Source organism: Dendrobates tinctorius, unplaced genomic scaffold, assembly GCF_039654945.1.
Source record: "Dendrobates tinctorius isolate UK_male_01 unplaced genomic scaffold, ASM3965494v1 ptg000366l, whole genome shotgun sequence".
In the NCBI taxonomy this organism is placed as follows: domain Eukaryota; kingdom Metazoa; phylum Chordata; class Amphibia; order Anura; family Dendrobatidae; genus Dendrobates; species Dendrobates tinctorius.
The window spans coordinates 1,693,770-1,713,724 of record NW_027362032.1 but is presented as its reverse complement, the minus strand read 5'-3'; the positions used below and the strand labels follow the sequence as shown (position 1 = coordinate 1,713,724).

At 50.4% G+C, this 19,955-nt stretch overlaps 3 protein-coding genes across 3 annotated transcripts in view; 2 read left to right on the top strand and 1 right to left on the bottom strand.

Annotated features, from left to right (window-relative positions):
* The window catches only part of LOC141075657 (uncharacterized), a 206,735-nt gene that overhangs the window by 76,668 nt on the left and 110,112 nt on the right, over nt 1-19,955 (top strand). The gene's annotated exons all lie outside the window — the stretch shown is intronic.
* Nucleotides 1-19,955, bottom strand: part of LOC141075656 (oocyte zinc finger protein XlCOF8.4-like) — a 140,725-nt gene that overhangs the window by 41,428 nt on the left and 79,342 nt on the right. The window lies entirely within an intron of this gene.
* LOC141075655 (uncharacterized) lies at nt 1,059-6,496 on the top strand. Its single transcript, XM_073562764.1, has 2 exons — nt 1,059-3,814; nt 6,381-6,496. Exons 1-2 carry the CDS (start codon nt 1,633-1,635, stop codon nt 6,407-6,409), a joined length of 2,211 nt encoding a protein of 736 aa, XP_073418865.1. The 5' UTR covers nt 1,059-1,632; the 3' UTR covers nt 6,410-6,496.

The window sequence follows — 19,955 nt, the reverse complement described above, 5'->3', positions numbered from 1 at the left end:
GGGAAAGTCACATTTCTGTGAGGAAAACAGGAAAATTGTCATTTTTTCCTTCCACATTGCTGAAATTCCCGTCACACTGTCCGAATTCAGAGATTGTCCTGTCAGAAAGGAGAAGACAGGGAGCGAAAGGGTTAATAGGACTCACAGGAGGAACCGGCCCAGAAAGCAGAAGGTCCAGGAGTGTCCACCACATATATGGCTGCTCTGTGCACACAGGACCTGTAGTGACGTCATGCCCATGTGACCAGAAGGGGCGGTGCCTCCTCCTCCATAGAGCAGACGGGAGGAAGCTGTGGCCCCGCCCACACTGTCCAGCATTCACCATAGGAGAGCAGTGTGGAGAGCGCGCAGCAGAGGAGCGGAGCTTTCAGCGGGGAAGAGCGCGGAGGAGGGAGCAGCCGACACCCCGCAGAGGACAGAAAGAAGACGGTCTGTGGAGAGAGAGTGTGGGGGGGCAGAGGCTGGGCATGGGGTAACAGGCAGAGGCTGCCAATGTGGGGTGGGGAGAGGCGGAGCTGGCGCGTGGTGGACGGGAGCGGAGCCGGAGCTGGCACGTGGTGGACGGGAGCGGAGCCGGAGCTGGCGTGTGGTGGACGGGAGCAGAGCTGGCGCGTGGTGGACGGGAGCAGAGCCGGAGCTGGAGTGTGGTGGACGGGGCGGAGCTGGCGCATGGTGGACGGGGGCGGAGCTGGCGCGTGGTGGACGGGGCGGAGCCGGAGCTGGCGCGTGGTGGACGGGAGCAGAGCCGGAGCTGGAGTGTGGTGGACGGGGGCGGAGCTGGCGCGTGGTGGACGGGAGCAGAGCCGGAGCTGGCGCGTGGTGGACGGGAGCAGAGCCGGAGCTGGCGCGTGGTGGACGGGAGCAGAGCCGGAGCTGGCGCGTGGTGGACGGGAGCAGAGCCGGAGCTGGCGCGTGGTGGACGGGAGCAGAGCCGGAGCTGGCGCGTGGTGGACGGGAGCAGAGCCGGAGCTGGCGCGTGGTGGACGGGAGCAGAGCCGGAGCTGGCGCGTGGTGGACGGGAGCAGAGCCGGAGCTGGCGCGTGGTGGACGGGAGCAGAGCCGGAGCTGGCGCGTGGTGGACGGGAGCAGAGCCGGAGCTGGCGCGTGGTGGACGGGAGCAGAGCCGGAGCCGGCGCGTGGTGGACGGGAGCGGAGCCGGAGCTGGCGTGTGGTGGACGGAAGCGGAGGCGGAGCTGGCGCGTGGTGGACGGAAGCAGAGCCGGAGCTGGCGTGTGGTGGACGGGAGCAGAGCCGGAGCTGGCGCGTGGTGGACGGGGGCAGAGCTGGCGTGTGGTGGACGGGAGCAGAGCCGGAGCTGGCGCGTGGTGGACGGGGGCGGAGCTGGTGCGTGGTGGACGGGAGCAGAGCCGGAGCAGGCGCGTGGTGGATGGGAGCAGAGCCGGAGCTGGTGCGTGGTGGACGGGAGCAGAGCCGGAGCTGGCGGAGCTGGCGTGTGGTGGACTGGAGCGGAGCCGGAGCTGGCACGTGGTGGACGGGAGCGGAGCCGGAGCTGGCGTGTGGTGGACGGAAGCAGAGCTGGCGCGTGGTGGACGGGAGCAGAGCCGGAGCTGGAGTGTGGTGGACGGGGCGGAGCTGGCGCATGGTGGACGGGGCGGAGCTGGCGCGTGGTGGATGGGAGCAGAGCCGGAGCTGGCGCGTGGTGGACGGGAGCAGAGTCGGAGCTGGCGCGTGGTGGACGGGAGCAGAGCCGGAGCTGGCGCGTGGTGGATGGGAGCAGAGCCGGAGCCGGCGTGTGGTGGACGGGAGCGGAGCCGGAGCTGGCGTGTGGTGGATGGAAGCGGAGGCGGAGCTGGCGCGTGGTGGACGGGAGCGGAGGCGGAGCTGGTGTGTGGTGGACGGGAGCAGAGCCGGAGCTGGAGTGTGGTGGACGGGGCGGAGCTGGCGCATGGTGGACGGGGGCGGAGCTGGCGCGTGGTGGACGGGGCGGAGCCGGAGCTGTCGCGTGGTGGATGGGAGCAGAGCCGGAGCTGGAGTGTGATGGACGGGGCGGAGCTGGCGCGTGGTGGACGGGAGCAGAGCCGGAGCTGGCGCGTGGTGGACGGGAGCAGAGTCGGAGCTGGCGCGTGGTGGACGGGAGCAGAGCCGGAGCTGGCGCGTGGTGGACGGGAGCAGAGCCGGAGCCGGCGCGTGGTGGACGGGAGCAGAGCCGGAGCTGGCGTGTGGTGGATGGAAGCGGAGGCGGAGCTGGCGCGTGGTGGACGGGAGCGGAGGCGGAGCTGGCGCGTGGTGGACGGGAGCGGAGCCGGAGCTGGTGCGTGGTGGACGGGAGCAGAGCTGGCGCGTGGTGGACGGGAGCAGAGCTGGAGTGTGGTGGACGGGGCGGAGCTGGCGCGTGGTGGACGGGGGCGGAGCTGGCGTGTGGTGGATGGGGCGGAGCCAAAGCTGGCGCGTGGTGGACGGGAGCAGAGCCGGAGCTGGAGTGTGGTGGACGGGGGCGGAGCTAGCGCGTGGTGGACGGGAGCAGAGCCGGAGCTGGCGTGTGGTGGATGGAAGCGGAGGCGGAGCTGGCGCGTGGTGGACGGGAGCGGAGGCGGAGCTGGCGTGTGGTGGACGGGAGCAGAGCCGGAGCTGGCGTGTGGTGGACGGGAGCAGAGCCGGAGCTGGCGCGTGGTGGACGGGAGCGGAGCTGGCGCGTGGTGGACGGGAGCGGAGCCGGAGCTGGCGCGTGGTGGATGGGAGCAGAGCTGGCGCGTGGTGGACGGGATCAGAGCTGGAGTGTGGTGGACGGGGCGGAGCTGGCGCGTGGTGGACGGGGGCGGAGCTGGCGTGTGGTGGACGGGGGCGGAGCCAAAGCTGGCGCGTGGTGGACGGGAGCAGAGCCGGAGCTGGAGTGTGGTGGACGGGGGCGGAGCTGGCGCGTGGTGGACGGGAGCAGAGCCGGAGCTGGCGCGTGGTGGACGGGAGCAGAGCCGGAGCTGGAGTGTGGTGGACGGGGGCGGAGCTGGCACGTGGTGGACGGGAGCAGAGCCGGAGCTGGCGCGTGGTGGACGGGAGCAGAGCCGGAGCTGGCGCGTGGTGGACGGGAGCAGAGCCGGAGCTGGCGCGTGGTGGACGGGGACGGAGCTGGCGCGTGGTGGACCGGAGCAGAGCCGGAGCCGGCGCGTGGTGGACGGGAGCGGAGCCGGAGCCGGCGCGTGGTGGACGGGAGCGGAGCCGGAGCGTGGTGGACGGGAGCGGAGGCAGAGCCGGCGTGTGGTGGACGGGAGCGGAGGCGGAGCTGGCGTGTGGTGGACGGGAGCGGAGGCGGAGCTGGCGTGTGGTGGACGGGAGCGGAGGCGGAGCTGGCGCGTGGTGGACGGGAGCAGAGCTGGAGCTGGCGCGTGGTGGACGGAGGCGGAGCTGGCGTGTGGTGGACGGGAGCAGAGCCGGAGCTGGCGTGTGGTGTACGGGGGCGGAGCTGGCGCGTGGTGGACGGGAGCAGAGCTGGCGCGTGGTGGACGGGAGCAGAGCCGGAGCTGGCGCGTGGTGTACGGGGGCGGAGCTGGCGCATGGTGGACGGGAGCGGAGGCGGAGCTGGCGTGTGGTGGACGGGAGCAGAGCCGGAGCTGGCGCGTGGTGGACGGGGGTGGAGCTGGCGCATGGTGGACGGGAGCAGAGCCGGAGCCGGCGCATGGTGGACGGGAGCAGAGCCGGAGCCGGCGCGTGGTGGACGGGAGCATAGCTGTAGCCGGCGCGTGGTGGACGGGAGCAGAGCCGGCGCGTGGTGGATGGGAGCGGAGCTGGAGCCGGCGTGTGGTGGACGGGAGCGGAGGCGGAGCTGGCGTGTGGTGGACGGGAGCGGAGATGGCGCGTGGTAGGCGGAGCTGGCGCGTGGTGGACGGGGGTGGAGCTGGCGCATGGTGGACGGGAGCAGAGCCGGAGCCGGCGCGTGGTGGACGGGAGCATAGCTGGAGCCGGCGCGTGGTGGACGGGAGCAGAGCCGGAGCCGGCGCGTGGTGGATGGGAGCAGAGCCGGAGCCGGCGTGTGGTGGATGGGAGCGGAGGCGGAGCTGGCGTGTGGTGGACGGGAGCGGAGCTGGCGCGTGGTAGGCGGAGCTGGCGCATGGTGGCCGGGAGCGGAGGCGGAGCTGGCGCGTGGTGGATTGGAGCAGAGCTGGAGCTGGCGCGTGGTGGACGGGGGCGGAGCTGGCGTGTGGTGGACGGGAGCAGAGCCGGAGCTGGCGCGTGGTGGACGGGAGCAGAGCCGGAGCTGGCGCGTGGTGGACGGGAGCAGAGCCGGAGCTGGCGCGTGGTGGACGGGAGCGGAGGCGGAGCCGGCGTGTGGTGGACGGGAGCGGAGGCGGAGCCGGCGTGTGGTGGACGGGAACGGAGGCGGAGCTGGCGTGTGGTGGACGGGAGCGGAGGCGGAGCTGGCATGTGGTGGACGGGAGCGGAGGCGGAGCCGGCGTGTGGTGGACGGGGGCGGAGCTGGAGCTGGCGTGTGGTGGATGGGAGCGGAGGCGGAGTCGGCGTGTGGTGGACGAGGGCGGAGCTGGAGCTGGCGTGTGGTGGACGGGAGATAAAACATAACCTTTAGTTAGATAGTAGAATAAATACAATTTTGTGTCCCCCAGAGTGAATGAATATAAATGTTTGGGTGAAGTCACAAATAAAGGGGCGTGAGGAGCACAGCCCGATCAGGAGGAATGATTCCCACTTGAAATGGCTGAACTGCAATCAGCAAGTCCCAGAATCTCACCTTGTGGATCTGGGAGAATCCCACAGAACCCCGCAAATAACGACTGACAGATTCTGGCTGCATATAACAGGAATGACTGGAATCTGGATGACAGTTATAGAGTTACCACCCGAAATATGCCAGAGCAATAAGGAAGGAAAGGCACAAGCTCAGCAATTCATGAAGCCGGTGCGGGAGGAAAAGGAGATCCTGGGTCCAGGATGATCCATACAGGAAAAGGGGAAGAAAATGCCCTACAAGACCCCAAAGGGCTAACAGTAGTCTATCCCCAAGACTCCCCCCCGACCGTCCACAGCTCCCCCTGTGCTAAACAAGCCCTGCATTCCCCCATGGAAGGGCCCAACGCGTTTCTTCCAAGCTGAGTCATCAGGGGACTTCTGCTTGTGATAGGAGGTGAGGTGCCATAGTGCTGAGCTAGAGAGGAATGGATCCCTCCACTCCTTGTCTGAAGCTGTGAGGAACGGCAGGACAAAAAGGGTTAACTTTACATAGATGAGGAGAAATTAATTACCACTTCCCATTAGGAATTCCCACAGGTGTTAACACTGAACATATGGTGTGCATGCCATTATGTCTCCAATCACTAGGACGTCTTACAGACGCGTGTTACCCCAGAGAAAGGCAGGGGGAGAACATACCATGGTACTTCTGGTGGTTGAAACGCACGCCAGTGTGCTATAAAGGCGCGTGAGCCGCAAGGAAAAAATCCACCACACTCAAATGAAGGCGGGCTACTAATTGTGTCCAATGAGGTAGAGGCGTGCGCTCCACAACCTAGTGTTTCCGGTACGTGGAACACACGCCAAAATAACTTCCGGTTTCTTGAACCGCATAGAAGTAGAATATGAAACCAAGTTGGCTTGATGGCGCACGGTCCACAGCCTTGTATCTCCGGCAAGTGGAACGCACGCCAATGCCACATCCGGCAAGTGGAACGCGCGCCAATGCCACATCCGGCAAGTGGAACGCACGCCAACGCCACATCCGGCAAGTGGAACGCGCGCCAAGAATTGTTGGAGCCAATTTTCTGTAGAAACATTTTAATATCGGCTTTTTCTGGAGTTTTTCTTGTAATATAGGAAAGCCTAAGGCCAGAAATAAACCCCATAAATCACTGTACATGGAGACTTTGGGATCAGATCATTTCTGTCCGTTGTGATTGTGGAACCTAAAAATCTTTTCTAAAAGCCTCAAACTTCTGTGTGTGACTCAGAGCTGAGATCTAACGTGAGAGAAGATTCCAGTATGGGGAAGACGGGAAACCTTCATATAGACGGCCGGTGGGGATGGAGTCAGTGACCGACTCTGGCCAAATCTGTTTCTAGAGCCGCAGTAGAAGATGAAGATGTTGTCCTCATCATGAAGGAGTTATTTCTCATGTCGCGTGTAATGAATATCTCCTGCAGTATTGCTAATGCCGATTCCAGTGTCGGTAATGAGACGAGAATTAGCGTTATGGAAGATGAGTCTATGAGGAACGTGTTCAACTGCCGACTCCGAGGAGGAAACTGCTTGTTGTCTGTGGCCTAAATATATAGGTTTTATTAGTAGATGTCAGGGAAGAAAACTAAACCCTGTAAGATAATAAATCTCCTCATATGTTTCCCTTATTATCTCCAGTAATTGTATTATTACACAGGATTCTTATGGTGTTACATCGGATCATCTTCTTCTCATTCAGGTCTCTACAATATCGGATCCTCTCAGTGAAGATCTTCTACAAAAGAGAATTTTCCTGATTTACCCACCAAGGATGGATATGGACAGAGACAAGATGGCGGAGAGGATACTACACCTCACCCTAGAGATCCTCTTCCGTCTCACTGGAGAGGTGAGAGATGCTGATGACGTCACATTACATCATTCTTATCTATGGGAATAACAGATGGACAGAACTGGAGAGGTGAGGACTCTGGAAATGTCTGGAGTGAGATTTATTAATGTGTCTCTCCATAACCAGGATTACACAGTGGTGAAGAAAACCTCTAGTGATCGCTGTCAGGACCCTGTGTCTGAGGGATGTGAAAGACCCCTGAGCCCAATCACGGGGCCTCCACCTCTCCCCCTGATCCAATGTGGACATCAATGACCAGAAGATCCTAGAACTCACCTACAAGATGATGGAGCTGCTGACTGGAGAGGTGACACTGCTGGGAATGCAGGGACATTATACAGTAACACTATGAAGGGATCGGGGGATGACGGTATCATTGTATGTGTCAGGTTCCTATAAGGTGTCAGGATGTCGCTGTCTATTTCTCCATGGAGGAGTGGGAGTATTTAGCAGGACACAGAGATCTGTACAAGGACGTCATAATGGAGGTTCCCCAGCCCCTCACATCTCCAGGTAATAGACAGGACTAAATACACACGGCCTATAATTATCTGTATGTAGAGAATGAATTCAGTCCCTGTATGTGTTTCCTCCAGATCTATCTAGTAAGAGGACAACACCAGAGAGATGTCCCCATCCTCTTCTTCCACAGGACTGTAACCAAGAAGATCCCAGTGCTCCTCAGGATCATCAGGTAGATGGAGAGAAGGTGTCAGGAGATCTCCCCTATGATGTGTAGACGGCTGTGAAGGTCTTATGCTCAGTCTTGTTTTATCCACCAGTATTATATGTTTTATACTTGTGTGATGAGAACGGTGGAGATGGCAGGATTAGAGCTGATCATAGATGGGACTTCTCCATCTGTCGGTGACTTTTACAATATTTGTTTCAGGGTGAAGATCTGACCCATATTAATACTACAGAGACATATGTGAGGGGTGATGAATGGTGAGTAGTAACCACTGAATCCAGAGAAGTCACAGATTCCTCTCAGTCACTGGCTTTGGCTGCTTCATCGGTGGTGTAGTCCGGCCGTATTACCATGATCACCATTTTGCCTCTAGACCACAACATTCTCCTCCACCCAAAACTGTTCAAATGACTTTGGGCATTGAAAGCCCTTTTCTATAGAACTTACAACCAATTACATTGTTTTTGATCCTAAGGAATTCAGATTACTGCACAATCTCTCCTGAAATGGGGAGCAAAACTATCTCTAATCTTCTGCTCAGGATTCATAGTAGCTCCAATGAGCCACCATAAATGAATGCAACTCTGGTTTACTGTTGTGTAATCTGTATTTGTAGTTTTCAGTTAATGAGATTCTCATGCTCTGGGCGGGGCTTTATGTGGTGCTCTGATTACATTTTTTTTTATTATTTATATAGCACCATTGATTCCATGGTGCTGTACATGAGAGGGGGTTACATACAAATTGCAGATGTCACAGTAAACAAGCTAACAATCACAGATTGATAGAGGGGAGAGAGCACCCTGCCCTTTAGGGCTTACATGCTACAGGATGGTGGGTAAGGAGACAGTAGGTTGGTGGGTCGTAGCAGTTCCGGTGTTGGTTGAGGTGATATCCCCGGTAGTGGTGAGAGAGAAGGAGGTAGCGGGGTCATTGCAGGCTGTAGGCTTTCTTGAAGAGGTGGGTTTTCAGGTTCCGTCTGAAGGATCCAAATGTGGTTGATATTTGGACTTGTTGGGGCAAAGAATTCTAGAGAATTGGGGCAGTTCGGGAGAAGTCTTGGAGGCAGTTGGGTGAGGAGCGAATAATTGTGGAGGTGAGGAGGTCTTGGGAGGACCAGAGATTACGTGAGGGAAGGTATCGGGAGATTAGTTCAGAGGCATATGGGGGAGACAGGTTATAGATGGCCTTGTAGGTCAGTATTAGTAATTTGAACTGGATACGCTGAGGGAGTGGGAGCCAGTGAAGAGATTTGCAGAGGGGAGAAGTGGAGGAGTAGCGAGGAGAGAGATTAATTAGTCGGGCAGCAGAGTTAAGGATGGACTGGAGAGGTGCGAGGGTGTTAGCAGGGAGACCACAGAAAAGAATTCTGCCGTAGTCGAGGCGGGAGATGAGGTCATGCACAAGTATTTTAGTAGGTTGAGGAAAGGACGGGTTCTTGAAATATTTTTGAGCTGGAGGCAAGAGGAGGTAGAAAGAGCTTGGATGTGAGGTTTGAAGCACAGGGCAGAGTCAAAGGTTACTCCGAGGCAGCAGACTTCTGTTACTGGGGAAAGCGTGATGTCATTAATCGTGATAGGTCAGGTAAGGAAGATCTGTGAGATGGAGGAAAGAAGACTTCAGATTTGTCCACATTGAGCTTGAGGAAGCGAGAGGAGATGGAGGAGGATATGGCTGATAGACACTCCGGGATTCTGTACAGCAGAGAGGTGACATCTGGGCCAAAATGTTGTACCCAAAATGTACCCACTCAGAGAGTTAGATCTGAGTGTCATCGGCATAAAGGTGGTACTGGAATCTGTGGGACTTTGAGTTGCCCCAGGCCAAGTGTATAGATTAAGAAGAGTAGGGGTCCTAGAACAGAGGCTTGGGGGACTCCAACAGAGAGAGAGGGTGGGATGAGGAAGGTAGTGTGGGAGTGGGAGACGCTGAATGTGCGGTTGGAAAGGTATGAGGAGATCCAGGATAGGGCGATGTCTTTGATGCCAAAGGAGGAGAGGATATGTAGTAGGAGGCAGTGGTCAACTGTGTCGAATGCAGAAGACAGGTCTAGAAGCAGGAGTAGAGAGTATTGTCCATTTAATTTTGCTGTAATTAGGTTGTTAGTAATTTTGGTCAGGGCTGTCTCAGTGGAGTGATGGGGGCATAAATAAAGATTGTAGATTGTCAAAGAGCAAGTTAGATGATAGATGGGAAGAAAGTTCAGCGTGGACGTGCTGCTCCTGGAGTTTGGAAGCAAATGGGAGCAGTGATATTGGACGATAGCTGGACATTGCGGTTGGGTCGAGGGTTGGCTTTTAAAGGATAGGCGTGATTGTGGCATGTTTGAAAGCAGAAGGGAAGGTACCAGACGTTAGTGATAGGTTGAAGAGGTGGGTTAGGGATGAGATAAGTGTGGTGTTGAAGTTGGGGAGGGGATGGGATGTGGTCGAGTGCACAGGTTGTGAGGTGCGATTTGGAGAAGAGACAATTAAGCTCCCCTTCAGCGATGTTGGAGAGGGAGGTTATGGGGTTTGGGCAGTGGTCTGGTATACAAAGGGGTTGTGTTGGTTGAATGATGAAGACTTGGCTTGTTTGGTAGATCTTATTTTTGAAGTGTGTGCCAAATTCCTCGGCAGAGATAAGGGAGGTTGGAGGGGACAGTGGTGTGACCTTTGACCGCACACGGCTATCACATGTGCAGGGGGGCTTATCTTAGTTATCCCACTGCTGTCAACAATGTGATGAAAGCAGCAAGCTTGTCTTGCCCCAACAATTTACCGCAGGGGTTTATTGTAGATATCCCACTGCTGCCACAATATGTCACGAACTGCCGAGATTTATGTATATCCCACTTTCCAGTTCCACTTTGGAGCTCGCAGGCGCCCCCCCTTACCTTCAGGTCAGTCAGAAAACTGCACCTAGGAAGTTGCCGGACGGGCTACTTGTTGTGCAATGGCTATTAGGTCCACTTGCAGTGAGGGAATTATAAATGCTTTGGCCGCAGCTACACAATCTGCCTATAAAACCCGCTCAGTCACTACCAGCTCTACCCACCTAGCCAAAACACACCGCTGCCACCAACTTCTGATTCTCTATATTAATATTTAAAATTAATACAGGGGTTCCGAAGCCAACCCAAATAGTAGCGTAATTAGCTTATAGGCACGTGAATTCGTCACAGAACAAGGAGACGGAACTAATAAATTTTATATTTACTCCAAAAAGTAGGCACTGTTTACAGAGATATAAAAAGATCTTACAATGGGAGACAATTAAAATATGTACATGCCTATAATATTGTGGCTATTGTTGGGCTTATAAAAAAAATTACATCCAGCAAAATGTCACCGGCGATGGCGGCGCCTGCACAGTAGCATCTATATCAAATATATATATATATATATATATATATATATATATATATATATATATCAGCACAATTTTGGAAACAAATTTTTTTTCCTTAGGAAGTTATAAGGGTTAAAAGCTAAACAGCGATTTCTCATTTTTACAACAAAATTTACAAAACCATTTTTTTTAGGGACCACCTCACCTTTGAAGTGAGTTTGGGGGGGTCAGTATGACAGGAAATACCCAAAAGTGACACCATTGTAAAAACTGCACCCCTAAAGGTACTCAAAATCACATTCAAGAAGTTTCTTAACCCTTCAGGTGCTTCACAGGAATGATTGGAATGTGTAAGGAAAAAATAAACATTTACTTTTCTTTCACAAAAATTTTCATGTAGACCTAATTTTTTTTTTACTTTTGCAAGGGTAACAGGAGAAAATGGATGATACGTTTTGTTTTGAAATTTCTCCTGAGCATGCTGATACCCCATATTTGGGGGAAATCTACTGTGTGTGCGCACGGCAGAGCTCAGAAGGGAAAGCGCACCATTTGACTTTTTGAATGTAAACTTTGCTGGAATAATTAGCGGTTGCCATGTCGCGTTTGGAGAGTCTGAATTCAGCTTACTGGGAGGGATCAGCAAAGGTGCATGAGTGGTCACAGACGTTCGGTGGTCAAGGCTGGTGCGGCGGCAGCGCTCTGTGCTGGTGCGGCGGCAATGCTCTGTGCTGGGGCGGCAGTGCTCTGTGCTGCGAGGGGCCTCCGCCACCATTTTGTCAAAGCCGGAGTCCCCACAGCTCCATTGCTGCGATGCGCCGCAGCATTTGTAAGTATATTCCGACTCTAAAAAATTTTTGGGAAAAAGTGCGTCTTATAGTCCGAAAAATATGGTACATTTTTACCGCTAAAATGTTGTTTTAAGCCCAGATTTTACATTGGAAAATAGGTAGATAAGTATATGGTCAACATAGGTAAAACTATGGGTGTACATAGATGTGTTGTGAACTCTCTTAATCTTACTTTTGAGGCAGGGCTCCCTCTGGTGGATACTGCTGGTAGTGGAGCTGGTCAATTTGATGTTAATCCAACAGCTGCAGAGGATGATTGGAGAAGTGGGGGTAGAGACTGGGAGTACATAAGCGAGCAGACTTCTCTCAGTGGCTGCCGGGGATACTCCTGTCTGTGCATAGTGAGGATATCTGTCTCCTGCCTGATCCTGCATTTTCCAGCTAAGTGTCATTTGCTAAATCCTTTGCATCTGATTTTGCCTTGCTGTCAGGAGTCAGCTGGCTCCCCCTGGGGCTTCTGGCTCCTGCCCTGTATTTTTGTATCTTGTGTTTGTTTGCTCAGTCACCTGCTGTATTAGCCTGTTGCTAGCCTCCATTTCACACCTGAGTGCTGATTTAGTGGGGGCGAGGTTGTGCTAACCTCAGTATTTTTGTGCTTCAGTCATGTTGGAATTTGTAGGGTTTTTGCGTGATTGCAGACAGTGCCTTTTCTGTCCTATCCTATCTAGTCAGTGTGGGCCCCATCATTTGATCAGTCTATTTTCTGTCTGTGTCTCATCTTGTCTCCCCGACAATATATGTTTGGGGGCTGTCTATTCCTTTGGGGATCTGCTCTGGGGCAGTTTAGATTTCACCTTTCTGTCTTTAGGCTTAGTTAGTCCTCCGGCTGTGACGAGGCGTCTAGGGCATCGTAGGAACGCTCCACGGCTACTGCTAGTTGTGTTGTTAAGATCAGGGGTCTGCAATCCGCTGAGTGACCAACCTTTCTGGTGTTCTGGTGGCATAGCCTTTTGCGCTTTCCTCCTCGGTGACCCATTCATAACATAGATAAATTCGAGGAAGGGTGTCATTTCCAATTCCCAGAGGGGTGTCATTTCCAAAATGGGGTCACTTCAGGGGGGATTCTGCTGTTGTTTCCCTTTGGAGAGCCTCTAAGTGCCAGAACACCAGAATTTCCCCTGAAGTGATCCTTTTTGGAAATGACACCCCTCTGGGAATTCATCTATGGATATAGTGACCATTTTCACTACATGGATGATTTCCAGAAACTCTTAGAAGAAGTTTCAGAGCAAAAATTGCAAAAATGTCATTGTAGTGCCCAATATATTGTGCCCAATTTGTGTCTCTGGAGACCTACCCCCGGAAAATGTTAAAAGGAACCTGTCACCCCTCTCAGGCATTTTTAAGTAAAAGAGCCACCTCCTGTATTTTGTCAAGCAGTGCATGGAAGTCCATAAATTAGTTCCATAAGAATTGATATATCAGCGGTCACTTGTTTGACCTTTTAGATGTGCAGCAGCTGACTACTAATCATACATGCCTGATCTCTCCTGCAATAGGTGAGTGGATTTCTTTTATATTTATTATTAACCCAGATAAGACCCTATTTGTGCTTTTTTGTTCCTATAGTGTACTATATTGAAAGCTGTCATGGAGGCATAAGGCTGGCAATGATGGGCATTGTGGGTAATAGCAAGTATCATGCCTCATTCGTCTCTTGGAACATACACAACATCTTCTCTGGGTGTTCTTTCTTGTTTCAGTTACTGAGATGAGTGCAATAAAATGTCGCTCAGTGAGTCTTCTGACATCAGATTCTAAAGGATTGGCAGGGACAACATTTTCAAAAACAAGGTTTTCAGTGATCTTTTCCTGGTAATCAAAACCATTTTTCCAGATGTCCCCAGATAAGTAGGGCATCCTGGTGGGTTTAGTTGGCTGTCTTTCCCCTCATAAATGTGAAATGCTGATGTGTATCCGGTTGAACTCTCGCACATTTTATAGAGCTTTATTCCGAACCTTGCCCTCTTAGAAGGAATAAATTGCTTGAGGTGCAGTCTTCCTTTGAATTTTACAAGGGACTCATCAATGGAAATGTTTTCTGTTGGGGTGTAGAGCTATAAGAACTTTTCTGTCAAGTATTCGATGATGGGTCTGATTTTGAATAGTCTGTCATGTTCTGGGACATCTCTGGGCAGGCATTGACTATTGACGTTAAAATGCCAAAATCTCATGAGCATTTCATAACGGGTCCTAGGAAGAATGGCAGAAAACATAGGGGTGGCTTGAACAGGGCGGTTGGACAAATAGGACTGAATGATCGTTTTTTAACAAGCCCCATAGCGAATGTAAGTCCTAAAAATGTTTTAATTTCTAGGATATTAGTTGGTACCATAAATTTGACCTAGCATAATAGGATCGTGGATTCTGGCTGATGAATTTGGACGCATATAAATTTGTAGGACAATATGCTCTTGCAAGCTATCTGTCATAAACAAATTAAAAAAATTAATTGGTCCAAAATTTTCCACCTCCACATTTATACCAGGAGTGGCATTAAAATTAGGGATGAATGGAGTAGCCGAATCCGAAGCCTCCCTTCTGAGAAATGCTACATCAAGAGGCAAAGCCCCTTGGACATTGGTGTGCGCCAATTCGCGAGCACTAGGGACAACGCTAGTACTGGGCATTGTTCCCTGAGTTGGTGACATTTCTCCAGAAGCGCTATTTGTCCTTCTTGTTGTACTGGTCCTTGTGTGTGAGGATGGACCAGAATCACTGCTCATTTCTGAGCTATCACTGTGGCTGCTAATAAAGCCCTCGCCATCCTCATCGCCATCTGACACTGCACTTTCTTCACTGTCAGAACATAAAAGTGCATAAGCCTCCTCTGCACTATAAAACTGACGGGCCATTTTATTCGTTTTTATTTTTTTTCCCGTAAGTAGAAAACTACGACGTGACTGATGTGACCTAATTATTGGGGAGACAATTCAGAAAAGCCTAATTCTTTAGCCTACCTGTTATGAACAGGTCACCGAGGAGGATGGCAGGAATAGGCTAGGCCACCAGAAAACCAGAAAGGTTGGTCACTTAGCGGATTGCAGATCCCTAGTCCTAACAACACAACTAACAGCAGCCGTGGAGCGTACCTATGATACCCTTGATGCCTTGGCACAGCCGGAGAGCTAGCAAAGCCTAAAGCAAGAAAGGTGAAATCTAAACTGCCCTGGAGTAGACCCCAAAGGAATAGATAGCCCCCAAACATATATCGTCGGTGAGACAAGATAAAACACAAACGCAGGCAGAAAATAGACTGAGCAAATAATGGGGCCCAAGCTGGCTAGATAGGATACGAAAGGAAAGACACTGTCTGCAATCACGCAAAAAACCCTGAAAAATCCAACATGTCTGATGTACAAAAAAACACTGAGGTCTCACGACCTCGCCCCCACTATATCAGCTTTCTGATATGAACTGGAAGCAAAGCAAAAGAGACTAATATAACAGGGGATTGAACAAACTGACACAAGCTGTAACATATGGAGCGGTGGTCTCTTACAGCCCCCAGCAGGGAGCAAGCTGAACCCTCACAACAAGCAGAAAGAGACAAAACCAGATCAGATGCAAAGGATTAGCACATGAACAACTTAGCTGAACATTGCAGGATCAGGGCAGGAGACATCAGACCTCAGAATGCACAGGAAAGCAATCATCACCCGGGATTGAAGGAAGTCTGCTGACTTAAATACTCTAATCAGTAACCCCAGATCTCCAATCGTCATCATCATCAGGTGGCAGACCTCTGTCAATCCGGCCAGCTCCACTACCTCCAGTAACCACCAGAGGGAGCCCTGACCCAGAAGTAAGAGAATTCACAATACCTACCCCTAACTTTAGAATAAACCCTAACTTTAGCCCAACAGTAACCCTAACTTTAACCCTAACTATCCTATAAAGAGAGCACGGCACTCAGGAATAGTTTGGTTGTTGGTGCTCAAGTCGGATATCCAACCCATCAATCAAAAATGACAAAAATCTTGGCACTCAATATGTGAAATATTCAGACACTTTTATTTTGTGCATCCAGACAGAAAGGTTTAAACGTTTTCAGTCTTACACACAGGGCAGCCAGACCACGGACCAGGGCTTCACCAGTGCAATTCAATTCTAGAGGTTGTATAACCACTGCTATCAGTGCTGTCTTCACTCCTTATTTTAGTGACCCTAGAGGTCCTTTTTCTGAAGCCCTACGCTGTACAGCTGCCTGTTCTAATTTTGGACGGCTCAGTCCACATACGCTTTCCAGACGCCAGCCATTTAACATTTCCACTGGCCATCCAGGCGCTCTACTTTGTCCTTCTTTTGGCTACCATTGGAAGGATTTATTTATTTCAGTAAACGAGATTTTTCTGATGAAGGTCCTATGCTGGACTGAAAACGTTTAAACCTTTCTGTCTGGATGCACAAAATAAAAGTGTCTGAATATTTCACATATTGAGTGCCAAGATTTTTGTCATTTTTAACCCTAACTATAGCACTAACCCTAACCTGCCTTAGTTGTTTTTTTACTTTATAGCACAATCGCTGACTGACACAGCTGGTGCCAGCAGCACTTGTAACACTGTTTCTCCTCTAATCTCTCACTGACAGGAGATCTGAGGAGAAACAGTGTTTTTATGATGCAGATTGCCCGGGAAAGTTCGCTGCTACAACAAACTTTCCTAGTGATTTGTCTCGTTGCCTGGTGTGATGCTGACATCATAAGGACCTGAACCAACCAGGTCTCAATGAGGTCGAGGGTCACAGGATACGTTGTGCGCTGGAATCCCCTCGTTATAAGGTACATGGGGGCCTGATGAGCACAAAACCGCCGACCGTAGAAAAGTCAGTGCTGCACAAAGCCCTGCTAGCGCCGACATTTATGTACTATTGGTGGTCACAAAGCGGTTAAGTTAAAGGCACCATAATTTCTGTCCAGGCCTAATTCATGAGTTTTATTTTTTTTAAAGTACTGTGGAAGCATGGTTGAAAAGCAATATCTGACTTTCATTTGCTTCAAGTTATTTCTGTGACCATTGTGGGTTTATCTGTCAGTAAACGAGGGGTTCCAACAATTTTGACCACGTGTGTAGGAGGAGTGAATATTTTGACTCCACAGCCTCTTTCTGGAAATTAACACGCAGTGGATGTTGGAGAGTGAAAATTACACATTTGCCATTTTCTTACCCAGCACATAGTGCCCAGATTGTGCTCCAGGAGACACACACCAAAAATTAAGTGGGTTCTTCTCACTATAATATTACTGAATACAGGGATCCTAAATGTTGTTGGCGCACACTGCAAGACTCCGAAGTGAGAGCGGATTTTGCTGGATTGGTTTATAGAAACCTTGTTGCTTTTCAACAGCCTTTGGGCCACTAATAGTGTGGGAACCTCTGTTTTTCCACTGACAGATGATGGACCTGAGTGGGGACTTGTTTTTGTGAGATGAGAATTGGTATTATTTTCGCCTACATAACATTGATTGGTTTCTTTTTATTTGATATTTGGGAGGCAGAATGAACAAACAGTTGAACACCGCACACTACTGGTTCATCCAACAAGGTTTTCTATTAGACTGTGAACTGTCATTGTCTTGGTAAATAATTAAAGTTTTTACATAGCTTGCCATTTTTATGGACAGTTTAAGTAGAAATGTTCAAAAATATAAAACTCAAGGATATTTTATTAATAAGTAATAATTGTTTTTATCTTAGCAGATGACTGTACCAGGAGATCAGAGGGACAGCTGACATATTCAACTTTTAAATCGGATGATCTTGAGATCCTACAAGCTACAACTGAAGTGATTGCTATTACTCCAGATATATCATCATCCATTCACAGCAAAGATCTGTCATCTGATCCTATGAAACAGGTCCCATCTTCTGATTCATTACTGACTAAGGAAAATCAAAGTAAAAAAAGAGGCAATAAAAAACAAACTGCTCCTAAAGCAAAGAAGTCATTTTCCTGTTCAGAATGTGCGAAATGTTTTGCACATAAATCACTGCTTGTTACTCACCATAGAACTCACACAGGAGAGAAGCCTTTTTCCTGTTCAGAATGTGGGAAATGTTTTAACCAGAAAGGGAATCTTGATGATCACCAAAGAACCCACACAGGAGAGAAGCCTTTTTCATGTACAGAATGTGGGAAACGTTTTAACCGGAAATCAGATTTGGTTAATCACCATAGAACTCACACAGGGGAGAAGCCTTTTTCCTGCTCAGAATGTGGGAAATGTTTTAACCATAAAGGGAATCTTGTTAAACACCAAAGAATTCACACAGGCGAAAAGCCTTTTTCATGTTCAGAATGTGGGAAATGTTTTGCACGTAAATCACATTTTGTTAGCCACCAGAGAGCTCACACAGGAGAGAAGCCATATTCATGTTCAGAATGTGGGAAATGTTCTAAACGGAAAGCTCTTCTTGTTAGACATCGGAGCAGTCACACAGAGTAGAAGCCTTTTTCATTTTCTTAATGTGGGAAATATTTTACTTGGAAATCAACTGTTAATAAATATCAGAGACGTCACATAGGGGAGAAGCCTTTTTTATGTTCATAGCAGGGTGTTATGAATGAGTCACCGTAGGAGGCAAAAACAGAAATACTAGCTAAGTCCAGAAAACCAGAGAAGTTGGCAGCTATCGGATTGCAGACCCCTGAACCTATCAACAACAACTAGCAGTAGCTGTGGGGGGTTCCTACGGTGCCCTAGACCCCTCGATCACAGCCGGAGAACTAAATAACCTAAAGACAGAAAGGGAAATCTAAACTGCCCCAGAGCAGACCCCAAAGCAATAGGCAGCCCCCAACATATAATGACGGTGAAGCAAGATGAAAAAACACTCACACAGATAGAAAGATAGGCTGAGCAAATGATGGGGCCCAAGCTAACTAAATAGGACAGGATAGAAAAGCTGCTGTCTGCAATCCACCAAAACCCTATCAAAACAAGAGCCAACAGACTGATAGGGAAAAAAGCCCTGAAGACGCTAGGCTTCAAAAGACTATATCAGTACTCAGGTATTTTCTGAAGACAGAGCAAAAAGGAATTCAGCTCACCCCAGCAGGGAATGGCAGAATTCCAGAAAAACAAGGCAAAACAAAACCAAAACACAAATGCAAAAAGCAGAGCAGAAAACTTAACTTTTGAGGAGCAGGAATCAGACTGGTCTCCTAGAATCCCTCTGAGAAATCACTAGCAAGGCAGAAGGACGTCGGCTGCCTTATATCCAGTCAGCCATTCCAGTCACCATCATCCTGCTCAGGTGCTTGGTAATCAGCCTCACTACCTTCCTTCACAGAAGAGGGAGTTCATCAGACCTCAATGGTGAAGAGGAAAATTAACTCACAACAGCAGGGCTGTTGAGTCGGTAAGCCAAACCTGCGACTCCGACTCCTCAATTTCCCTTACACCGACTCCAACTCCCACATATATTGCTTATATTTAAGTGAAAAATGTATTGTTGTACAATGTGAACAACAGACATTTAATCATTTCTATGATCCAATAATCAAGATATGTAGATAGAACATAATATCTATTTATTGGAATACAACTTTATAACACAAAAAACTAATAAATTGTAAATATGTAATACACTGTATACATGTATACGGTACAGACCAAAGTTTGGACACACCTCCTCATTCAAAGAGTTTTCTTTATTTTCATGACTATGAAAATTGTAGATTCATTCTGAAGGCATCAAAACAATGAATTAACACATGTGGAATTATATAATTAAAGTGTGAAACAACAGAAAATATGTCATATTCTAGATTCTTCAAAGTAGACACTTTTTGCTTTGATTATTGCTTTGCACACTCTTGGCATTCTCTTGATGAGCTTCAAGTGGTAGTCACCAGAAATGGTCTTCCAACAGTCTTGAAGGAGTTCCCAGAGATGCTTATCACTTGTTGGCCCTTTGGCCTTCACTCTGTGGTCCAGCTCACCCCAAACCATCTCGATTGGGTTCAGGTCTGGTGACTGTGGAGGCCAGGTCATCTGGCGTAGCACCCCATCACTCTCCTTCTTGGTCAAATAGCCCTTACACAGCCTGGAGGTGCGTTTGAGGCCATTGTCCTGTTGAAAAATAAATGATGGTCCAACTAAACACAAACCGGATGGTATAGCATGCCGCTGCAAGATGCTGTGGTAGCCATGCTGGTTCAGTATGCCTTCAATTTTGAATAAATCCCCAACAGTGTCACCAGCAAAGCACCCCCACACCATCACACCTCCTCCATGCTTCACGGTAGGAACCAGGCATGTAGAGTCCATCCGTTCACCTTTTCTGCGTCGTACAAAGACACGGTGGTTGGAACCAAAGATCTCAAATTTGGACTCATCAGACCAAAGCACAGATTTCCACTGGTCTAATGTCCATTCCTTGTGTTCTTAGCCCAAACAAGTCTCTTCTGCTTGTTGCCTGTCCTTAGCAGTGGTTTCCTAGCAGCTATTTTACCATGAAGGCCTGCTGCACAAAGTCTCCTCTTAACAGTTGTAGAGATGTGTCTGCTGCTAGAACTCTGTGTGGCATTGACCTGGTCTCTAAT